At 33.3% G+C, this 12,132-nt stretch overlaps 1 protein-coding gene across 2 annotated transcripts in view; it reads right to left on the minus strand.

The window, feature by feature from the left end:
* The window catches only part of CDK17 (cyclin dependent kinase 17), a 102,910-nt gene that overhangs the window by 13,867 nt on the left and 76,911 nt on the right, over positions 1-12,132 (minus strand). For both annotated transcript variants that reach the window (XM_082409048.1, XM_082409047.1), the window contains 5 exons: positions 5,957-6,013; positions 4,848-4,962; positions 3,965-4,059; positions 3,576-3,638; positions 1,201-1,324 (listed from right to left, as the gene is read on the minus strand). In XM_082409048.1, the coding sequence (XP_082265174.1) occupies positions 1,201-1,324; positions 3,576-3,638; positions 3,965-4,059; positions 4,848-4,962; positions 5,957-6,013 (454 nt within the window). The remainder of the gene's footprint in view (positions 1-1,200; positions 1,325-3,575; positions 3,639-3,964; positions 4,060-4,847; positions 4,963-5,956; positions 6,014-12,132) is intronic.

Raw genomic sequence — 12,132 nt, forward strand, 5'->3', positions numbered from 1 at the left:
TTTAATAGCCTTTCTGATAATTGTGCATATACTTTTTTGATACTACATCAAAATTAGAAAATATTTAGCTTCTTAAAGATTATATGGTAACTTGAAACTATATCAATCAACTTCTAATACTTTTGCTACATTAAAATTCACTGGTCTATCCTGCACTTTAAATGGATATTTTACCTATGCATGATTCTGTAATACCATGCATTGGTCATCTGGAAAATACTGGTTCTCTAGGCTATTCAGATATTACAAATGTTTACACATTTCTTTAGCATATCAAAAAAAATCATATTTGTTAACGTCACCACTGATCTCACCAGAAAAGTCTTCAAGTACTGGGAAGCTATCAAATTCAAAATGGCAGATCCAAATTTCCAAAATCTAATTTTTGCTTGAAAACTCAAATTTTACTATGGTCAAGAAATACTTTCACAGTTGTTTTCCTTGAAATGATAGGCTCACTTCATTCATTTTTTAAGAAAGCATCTGCCAAATACCTAAGTCTGAGTAACCACAGTTTGTCTACTGGCCATTTTTTTCAAGTAAAAATGATACTTCTTAAAATAAAAAGGTGGTGGGGTGGGCTAGTTCAGTTTGCACTCATATAATTACACAAGCACTTTTCCTTGAAATAACCATAGTATTTCTGTGTGCAGCAAATGTGTTTTATGTGTATTTCCCATTTCATCACACAAAATACTAAAAAGACACCTACTCAAAAATGGAGATTCAATAAAATTTAATAAATTTTACTGCTTCATCTGATACCTCAAAAAGTGTTTTCCTACAAGTGTATAGTGGTGAAGAATACAATGGCTACTAAGTATAGTCTGATGCGAGTGCCTTGATTTATACTAAGGGTACCAGTAGCTTTATCCCTTCTTACTTTTGGATAATCAATGTAAATATTAACACAGTGAAGAGGGCAAGTAAACTTTTAGTATAATTTTGAGAATATATTATACTTTTGGAGATCCCCCGAAAGGGTCTCAGGACGCTTAGGGGGTCTATGGACCATACCTGAGAACCAATGCCTTTTAGCATTCACTAATATAACTCACCACCAAAATTTTCAAATATTTTATTCCATGAGCTACAGAGAGCACTTCCAAACCCACATAAAAGCAATCATACAGTGTCAACGGTTGTTCTTTTAAACTTAAACACCTGGAACTATTTATAAATATCTCATACATTCCATACCAAAATCTGCTAGCTTTAATTCTCCTTTTTCATTAATGAGGAGGTTCTGTGGTTTTAAGTCTCGGTGTAACACCTTTCTTCTGTGGCAATATGCCAAACCACGTAGAATTTGGTATAAAAACAGCTACGGAAACAAAAAACAGAAATTAGTCTTACAGATAATAAGATATACTTTGGTATAAGTTATGGTAAACAGAAAAGCAACTGGCCTAGAAGAGTAAGAGAAAAAAAAAAAGGAAACACATCCTTTTCCTTACATACCTGTTGTCTGAATTTTACAATTTATTATTCTATTTGAAGCATCTACCTATTTTTTTAGAGTGAGCAAAGCGAAATGAAACTTTGTCTTCGTAGCAATAGTGCACTTGTTACTGAAAATGACTTTAAAGAAATGTACCTCATAAATTTACAGGCCTACTAATTAGGCTTACAGTTTAATTATGAAATTCTGACAAAACAAACAACCTTCTACCATTACCCCACCCTACTCCCCTCCAAAAAACCTGATGTGGGACAACGTCTTTAAAATAAGGCAATGGAATTGGTGGTTTTATGAACATTCTGAGATGTCAAACAGAATGGTGTTGCATAGCTCTGGCAAATTATGTGCTATAAAAATAACCTAAAATAACCTAAACCAGCTTCTATCACCCACCTTCTGGGTACTTTACTTTCAGCACCTCCTATTCAGCCTTCAAAATCTGCTATGATTCAGAAAAGGGAATTGGCACTGTAGAGCTCTGAATGGCTCTTTGAGAAAAGCAATTCCTATAAGGCTAATGGGAGACTTTTTGTTGTGGATTTTGGTGGAAAAAAGAATATGAAACACAGGAGGTCTTTGATTCTTTGTGGTTAACAAAGAAGAGGATTCAGGACTGTACCCTTGGTTTTCTTGAAGGTGAAAAATAGCATTAGAACTTCAAGAATAAACCAAGGCAGCAGGTGAACAATGGGCCTGAAGAAATTCTAATTAGCAGAGTTTCTACACTCTACATATTCATGTGTTTTGAAAACTCTTTAATTACTACTTCCAAATAGTCCCGTTACTTTTTATGTTTGAAAAAATATAAGAGGCTAGTTAAACAGAGAATAAAATACTCTACAACTTAAGCCAGGAATGTAAACCTGGCTTAAGACATATAAACTTCTCAAATCTTTGTCAAATTATGATGAATAAGGACAATTTTCTTTCCAAATTACTGCTAATATGAAAGCAGGAAAATATAAAAGCCACAAACAAAAATAAACACAAATGAGATTCAGAACACCTTGCAAAACAAAATGTGAAATATGATGAAAACAATTCTCATAGAAAATATATGGAAAGAGACTTAAAGTCCTATTCTAAAATTCTTCCCAATGTGTTATCCATATGTTTTGAACTGTCTTTTACTAAAAGAAACTGGCTCTCCTTTATACCAAATTTAACTGTTTTTAAAAGTATATAAGTTTAAAGTTACTATCTACAGAGTTGGAACTGTCTCAAAAATACAGCTGGGACAGCCTATTTCCAGAACAGTTTCTCACAAACTGTTGACTAAGTTTGGATAAATAAATCTTTGCTAAATTTGGAGTATATCAGGTCAAAGAAATCTACTGTAAGAACACAACTGTATCAAAGGTTTTTATTTGATTTTACTTTTACTCTTGGGTTTCATCTGGCACTATTATACCAAACTTTTCTAGCATTACTTGCATCTTTAGATATTTTTCAGATAAGAAAACATATGTTACTTTTCCTCCTGACAGTACAGAATGGTATTTCCAGTCTAGTATTCATAATACCTATGCAGGTTCCTGGCCTTACTCATTAGATTAGTACCTTGAAAAGTCGTTTTATAATTAAATACCATTCTAAATACTTTAGGGGAGTTTGCCATGTAAAGGAGGCCCTTTGCAGAATGCACTAATCATTTTCATTGATCTTAAACATTTGGATTTTGATAAAATAGGCATGTTGTTTTCTTTTTAAGCAGAATATACCTGTAAATGTATTCTATATATATCTAAGAGAATCAATAATGTGAAAGGAAATTGTCAAAAGTTTTTGTTTTTGTTTTTGTTTTTTTGGAGCAGAGAAAGGTTTATTGCAGAGCCAAGCAGGGAGAATGGGTAGCCCACGCTCAAAAACCTCAAACTCCTCAAAAGTACTTTTTAAAACTTTTAAAATGAAGTAGTTCTATAAAAAGGTCTGATTCTAAGAAATACTACAGTGTAGTAAACAGAAGTTCTGAGTAAATATGTTCAGGACAATAACCTATTTAAAATGCCTAACAGAAAATTCTGAAGCATATTTCATACGTAATGTAGTTCATCTATGCTTAAGTGTTTGTCTGTACTTTAAATAAAATTTAAAATGACACACTAAAGCATACCTTAACATTGTGCATACTCATGATGTTTCCACAGTCATCCATGTACTGTTTTAGATCTTTATCCTGAAAAAATACAGCACTTTACTATGTGATACATAGTTTTGAGAAGGCATGACTGATTTACTTAATAGCGTTTAGTTTAAAAAAAATTTTTTTTTTTAATTGAAGTATAGTTGATTTACAATGTTGTGTTAGTGTCTGGTGTAAAGCAAAGTGATTCAGTTATAAATACATATATATACATATTCTTTTTCAGAAAAGTAAGTTGTTTTTTGAGGAAAGATACTGAATGCACCACACATAATTTAATTAAATACTAATAACAATAATGTTCCCGGGGCTGTTAAAAAATCCAATTTGCTAAGTTTTATCATTTAGTAAATGCTTACCAGATACTCAAAGACCAGAGTCAAAGATTTATCTGTGTGAACAATGTCATGTAACGTTACTATATTTGCATGTTTTAGATCCTTTAATAGTGAAACTGCAAAACAGAAAAGAAAGCCAATTACTTAATCTGTGGTAGCCAGTCTTTTTAAAAAAAATCCTAAGTTTAACATATGAATGATTGAGTTTAGGAGTCTCTTAAATTTAAAACAATAATCCACCAAAGGGATTTGTAGTAGATATTTTAATAGAATCAATTTTTTTCTTTTCTTTTATGGTTCTGGGTTTGATATTTTTAATACTTAAATTATCCTCAATATTACATTAATACTCTCCATGACATCTTTTTTTCTCAAATGTTAACTTATTGAGACTTCTAGGATTAATTTAGACATAAAGTCCAAGGTACCCTTTTTCCTCCAAATTGCTTGTCAGTTGCCTCAAACTATTTTCTGGATAATCTTTTTAAAAAAATCATACCATTATATAAATATATTTACATCCTGTATATACTATTTATAGTTAGCTTTCCCCCATGCATCAATATATAACATTTCCCAATGTCAAATATTTGTCTGTGACAACAATCTTTAATGACTTCATAGTACTTCATTATAAGCTATACAATAATATATCTAACTAATTCCTTTTATTAAACATTTCAGCTTTAGTTATTGCTTTCCCCCCCAGGGCCTTGTTTTATTGTATTCTTTCTCCTCAATGAGATGCCATAAGCTGTAGTGGCATATATTTTCCAGTCATGTACTATTTCTATATCTGAGCTCCTTGTACTTACAAAATATGAACTCATTATATAGCTTTGGTTTTAAAATATTCTATATAAATTTCATTAATACATTCTGCTCACAAAAGTACAAATTATACCTTCTCTTATTGCTGTGCAGGGTGCACCTTCTTCATGTTCCAACCGGATCTCTTTCAATGCCACCAAATTCTCTGTCAATTTACTTCTTCCTTTATATACTGTTGCATATGTACCCTACAAAATATATTTTTGAAAGACACATCAAAAATATCATGAGTCTATCTATATCATCTATACAATAAAAAGCCCTAACTAAATTTCTAATTTCTAAGCATGTGTGAAATTCCATCTTGCAAGGAAAACCCCACCATGATTAATCTTAGTTTTCCTATAGCTAAGAAGACTTTCAGTTCCATACGCACAGCTTCCCTACTCTTACAACCCTACAGAGTGCTTCAAAGGTATGAAAACATAGGGAGAATATTTAATTTACTTTTCGTACTTTGTATTAGATTAATAACTGAATCAATAGATTTAGAATCAAAGGTACTTTAACTACAATGGTATGTGGAGATTGAGGAAATTAATTAAGCATAGTAAGTGAAAACTGAAAATTTAACTAACATTTTGTGAAATTTTACCCGTTTTCAGACTTTTCAGAATCTTTGTATGCAAGAGCTCTCCTTTAAGAAACAAATATATTCTATAGATTTCTTCTATCATTGCCAGGATAGTCCTCAAACTCCCTTAAGGCCTCCCTAGTAACTAATTCTATTATTTTCTTCTCACTTTCTCACTCTGGGAGGTAGACCATTTCAAAATTAGTCAGTACTAGTAGCAACTTCAAGAAAACCAAGGTCTTATGGGTCAAGAATTTCCTTAACCTTTAATGAGATGTGTCTTTAACCTTAATGATAGTATTTTGATTTTTCACAAGTTTGAACACATGCAATTTCCTACATGACAGCACAGACAAAGAATACCAGGAAGCTAACTAACAAATTAAATGTCTATTTTGTTACCAAGAAAGCACAATATTTTATGCTCCAATAGCAGGTTATAAGGCTATTTAAAAAATGCATTTCTTCTCACACTGATGGGATGATTTCAAGAATTAAAGGGTTTTTCCTTCTAACATTCTGTTGCCTTTTCAGAACAAGATATAATCTTTTAGATGATGAACAAGAAAAAAATGCACCTTACATGTTTGAAATAAGTATTAACTTACCTCTCCAAGCTTTTCCAATTTGATGTAGGTTTCCATTTTTCCAAACCCAATTTCTGACTGAAAGCAAACAATTATAAATTTAGTATTCTTAAAATTTCAATTCATCACTGCCTCAATTTCTGAAACTCTCCTGCTCTGAAGAGTCTCTTGGAATAGAAAAATCTGATTATAATTAAATTGTTGAACATCTGTCAAATTTTAAAATAAATTTTTAAAACTGGAACATTCAAAGGTTCAAAAATATCAAAGTACACAATTAAAATTGTCAACCCATCTTTTACATAGATCAATTAACATTCTGCTATGGGGACTTACTTAGTGGCGCAGTGGTTAAGAATCCACCTGCCAATGCAGGAGACACGGGTTCGATACCTGGTCAGAGAAGATCCCACATGCTGCAGAGCAACTAAGCCTGTGTGCCACAACTACTGAGCCTGTGCTCTAGAGCCCACAAGCCACAACTACTGAGCCCGCATGCTGCAACTACTGAAGCCCGCGCACCTAGAGCCCATGCTCCGCAACAAGAGAAGCTACCACAGTGAGAAGCCCACGCACTGCAACGAAGAGTAGCCCCCATTCGCCGCAACTAGAGAAAGCCTGCATACAGCAACGAAGACCCAACACAGCCAAAAATAAATAAAAACAAACAAAAAACATTCTGCTACTATGAAAACTACAATGAGGTATCTATCACCTAACACTGGTCAGAATGGGCATCATCAAAAAATGTACAAACAATAAATGCTGGAGAAGGTGTGGAGAAAAGGGAACCCTTTTGCACTGTTGGTGGGAATGTAAATTGATACAGCCACTATGGAAAACAGTATGGAGGTTCCTTAAAAAACTAAAAATAGAATTCATATAATCCAGCAATCCCACCACTGGGCATATACCCAGAGAAAACCATAATTCAAAATGATACACGTACCACAATGTTCACAGCAGCATTATTTACAATAGCCAGGACATGGAAGCAACCAAAATGTCCATCAACAGAGGAATGGGTAAAGAAGATGCGCTACATATACACAATGGAATATTACTCAGCCATAAAAAGGAACGAAACTGGGTCATTTGTAGAGATGTGGATGGACCTAGAGAGTGTCATACAGAGTGAAATAAGTCAGAAAGAGAAAAACAAATATTGTATATTAACGCATATATGTGGAATCTAGAAAAATGGTACACATGAACCAGTTTGCAAGGCAGAAATAGAGACACAGATGTAGAGAACACCGTATGGACACCAAGCGGGGAAAGGGGGCCGGGGGTGGGGGATGAATTGGGAAATTGGGATTGACATATATACACTAATATGTATAAAACAGATAACTAATAAGAACCTGTTGTATAAAAATAAAAAAGAAAGAGAAAAACCAATATCATATATTAATGCATATATGTGGAATATAGAGAAATGGTATAGATTACCTTATTTGCAAAGCAGAAATAGAGACAGAGACGTAGAGAACAAATGTATGGATACCAAGGGGAAAAGGGGTGGGGTGGGAAGAAATGAGAGATTGGGATTGATACATATACACTACTGATACTATGTATAAAATAGACAACTGAGGGGACCATACTGTATAGCACAGGGAACTCTACTTAATGCACTGTGGTGTCCTAAATGGGAGGGAAATCCAAAAGGGAGGGGAATATACGTATATGTATGGCTGATTCACTCTGCTGTGCAGTAGAAACTAACACAACATTGTAAAGCAACTATACTCCAATAAAAATTAATTAGAAAATATTCTGCTATGAAAAAATTTTGTCCTATTTTAAGACCCTGAGATTTTAAGATACCACAGGCATTTTAAGATACTAAAGAATTTTATAAAAGGTAACTACATGGTTTTCTTTTTAACAAAACTGCAAATAAATAATTTTCCTACATGTTTTCCTTCACCAATCTTTGTGTTCCCTAGGAAGGCCTGCAAAAAACAAAATACTATTTATTTCAGGTTTTCCCACCAAAATATAATAAAAAAGACAACTGCAAGTCACACTCTATTCTGAATCAGGAAATGGCTAACACAGAAGAAGCAATATAAATCTAAATCAGTCCCCTCCATCCCCAAAAAAGGGGTTTAAAAGTGAGTTCTTAAAACCATTGCTTTTAAACCTTGAGATTGTTTGCCTACTTTCTATGGAGTCAATAAATGAGATAGATGGAATGCTCAAATATGTAATGGAAACCCAGCATTTAAAAACTAAAAACAAACAGAACAAAAAACTCTAACACAAAAGATTTAGGAAAAAAAGAAAAAACCAAGTGATAAAAATTTAGGGATTGAGAGAGCAGAAATAGGGGGGGGGAAAAGTTAAACAGAGGAGAAGAATAAGAATTTTCTTAAACTGCTTTCTAGTAACCCTTTGTAGATAGTGCAAAAGGCAGTAATAATCTAAAAATTCACTTCTCACTTTAGAGTGATACTAATGCCCTTAAATAAACAGCCAGTGAAAGGAATAATGTTCTTTTATATATAACCTCAGCTCTCAAAGGTGTATAAATAAGGCTGGATCATTAAATACTATGTTTTAGTCAAATTCTGGAGGTTCAAATACACAATTTTTTCTGGAGGTGTTGAATAAAATAAAAATGATACTTGACAATTTGACTTAACATCTCTCACCACTTGGAACAAAAGGATAAACTGCCCCAAACTGAATGGCCAGAAGTAGCAGAGACCTCTCAAAGGAACTGTTTCTATCCTTTTGTTACAAGGATATGTAACAATTTAAAAGCCATGCAGGGACTTCCCTGGTGGTGCAGTGGTTAAGAATCCACCTGCCAATGCAGGGGACACAGGTTCGAGCCCTGGTCCGGGAAGATCCCACATGCTGCAGAGCAACTAAGCCCGTGCGCCACAACTACTGAGGCTGTGCTCTACTGAGCCCTCGTGCCACAACTTCTGAAGCCCGCATGCCTAGAGCCTGTGCTCCACAACGAGAAGCCACCGCAATAAAAAGCACACATACCGCAACAAAGAGTAGCCCCCAGCTCACCGCAACTAGAGAAAGCCCGTGTGCAGCAACGAAGACCCAACACAGCCAAAAATAAATAAATAAAATAAATACATTAAAAATAAAATAAAATAAAAGCCATGAGGAAAACTGCGTATCTAATAGTACTTAATTCAATTTTGGTAAACTAATAAAAACTGTGGTCACAGGTGGTATTATTGAATGAATGAAAAATTGCTTCTTTCTGCACTCTTAAAGACTTTTTTCTATATATGGTATTTTCAAAAAAAATTTAATTAAAAAAGTGAGATTTTGGAACCATCATGCACCATCCACCCATGTACTATCTTATATATGACTCACAGATATTAAGTCCTTGCTTTCTATTATCAATAATTATACAGAATAATAAGGTAAAACTACCCTAGACAACACTTGCTAAATATAAATGGAGTTTTTTATTTTAATATGGAAAATGTGGCAAACAGCCCACCATCTGGTACATGAGAACCTGATTCTGAATAGCCTTTTGACTTTGCATGTTTTTACAGTCTATTTACATATTGTCTTAACACTTAAAAAAAGGCTAATTACCAAGGTCACACAAACTATGATAGAATGTGTTTATTTTCTTATACCTATCTCTAGAATTCAGGTGATTAAATTCACAAACATGAAACTATTCTGCCATGAATTTTAAGTCTCATATCACATTTCTTTATGAAGGAAAAAGACCTATATTTAAAGAATAAATGGAAACTAGTATGAACAAAATAATAAATGTCCCCCCCAAAAATATAATAAAAATGTCATCATATGTAACAATAAGAAGCACATAGAAAAATATAACTACAAGCTAGGAACTTTTTTTTTTTTTTTTTTTTTTGGGGCTACGTTGCGTGGCTTGTGGGATCTTAGTTTAGTTCCCTGACCAGGAATTGAACCTGTGCCCTCAGCAGTGACAGTGCAGAGTTCTAACCACTGGACCACCAGGGAATTCCTGGGAACTTTTTCTTATCAGGAGTTGGGATATTTTCTTATTCATTCTTTTACCTTAAGTGAATAAATACTAGCATGCCCTTAAAAGATCAAGTACACTTTGGTCCAATGGTGACTATGAAAAAAATGCTGAGGTTTGCTTTAAAGAGTGTATAAATGAACTATAAATTCAAGACTATAAAGATAAAAATGTTGTAGAGATTTACTGTATCATATAAAGTATACTGTAAGAGATGCATCAAAAATTAACATTACAAAGAGTCACTCTTCAAAGAATGAAACTTAGTGAGATCATTAAAATATGCTGAAAGTCTGCTTTTTAAAAAGAAGGTAAATACTGGAATTATCTGCCACAACCCAATTCAGAGTAAAGTGTACCCACCTCACAACATTTTAATGATTCCCAACCTTTAGGATTTAATAATTACATCCAACTATTACTTACTGAATCTTTATATGGAATTTATAGAAAATTTTGCTTGCATTTTTATCTGCTGAACATGACAAGATTAACAATAGATATAATGACTAGCTTGTTGACACGCTCTCCTACGGAAATTATTCAGAGGACAGAGGACAAAGCTCACTTATTCAATATTTACCAAGCACAATGCTAGGTACTGGGGATATAGTGAAGAAGACAGATATGATTCCTGCTTTCAAAAGTTCACAATCTAGACTGAGTTCCATCCTAGATTACTTTAGAATATTTTTAAAGTCTCATAAAAACAGAAATAATAGCTAAAGGAATGGAACAGTAAGCTTTGTATTTTAATACAACATAAACATTTCCTTAATTCTGCTTTTCAAACAAAGATAATTTTTTTCTCATACTTCATTGCTCTAAGAGAATACTTGGCTTTTTGGAAAACCAAGCAAACACCTGTTCAATCAGCTCTTGTACCATAAGCACATGAAAATTAAACAAAAATATAATTTATAATAGCCAGATTCCTATAATTCAGGGTAACTTGTAAGTAGCATCGAGTATTATGGGGTATTTCTTGATTACTTTGGCTCTGGCAATATAATCACTCTATCAAAGTTATAAAGATGTATTAACATGCTGGCAATGCAGTTCTAATTGAGCTTCAAAACAACTGAAATACGTGCAAAAGTTCTATAGATGCCATTCTAAAAGTGAATGTGTATATAAGAAACACTGGGGGCAAAGGGAGATTTTTCAAACATCCATTTCCCTCCTTGTGAGATTTACCGAGTTACTGTTATTGACAGAAATGTGTTCTTAGATATGTGGGGGGCAGAAAAGAGACTGAGAATCTCTATTCTACTTGATCATTTGTCTTACAAAAGTGTGCTGTCATCATCATGATACTACCTTAACCCTGTCCATAATATGCCAAAAGGTAAATTAAGTTGTGGGTGGACTTTGAACCTCACTTCCACACCACATAATATATTTATTATTTCTGAGAGACATCAGGACTTGATACCCTATTTTCTCACCTGTTCCTAGAAACAAGGACTACATATGATATATATTGGTAAAGTCATGAATGAGGAATCCAAAACTCATTGTTTAGGAAGAGGCAGATTCTTAAAATGTGTATAACCTAAACTTCAATAAAATGAGACAAACTTTCATATATAGCCTTAGTCTACTAAAGCTGCACTTAACACTCTTACAAAACTTCCACGGGGCATGTCATCATTGTAAGTGCAACAATGCCCTAACAAATCACTATCTGCCTATGGGCTTTCCCACTAGTTTAATGTTTAACTCAGTATGTTAAGAGTTAGAATATTCCATTTCTTATCAACTATAAATGAATATTAAATAACACTTCACCAATCTAATAACCAATATCTTTAACATGAGATAGAATGACTAAATGTAATGTGGTGTTCTGGATGGGATCCTGGGGGAAAAAAAGATATTAGTGGAAAACTAGGGAAATTTGAACAAAGTATGGAGTTTAGTTAATAGTAATGTACCAATATTGGTTTCCTTAGTTGTGAAAAATGTACTAAAGTAATGTAAAATGTTAATAACAGGGGTAACTGAGTATGCGGTACATGCGAACTCTCTATATGATTTTTAAATTTTTCTGTAAATCTATAACTACTCTAAAATAAAAAAACCTATTTAAATAAAAAGTCAACAGAAAGGATTCAGCAAGAGAGGGAGACTGACTATACATGAGTGTATAGGAATAACAAATATTCTAAGCATCCTGAGGAGATGA

The sequence above is a fragment of the Balaenoptera borealis genome (genome assembly GCF_965194805.1).
Source record: "Balaenoptera borealis genome assembly, contig: HAP1_SCAFFOLD_811, whole genome shotgun sequence".
Classification (NCBI taxonomy): Eukaryota; Metazoa; Chordata; class Mammalia; order Artiodactyla; family Balaenopteridae; genus Balaenoptera; species Balaenoptera borealis.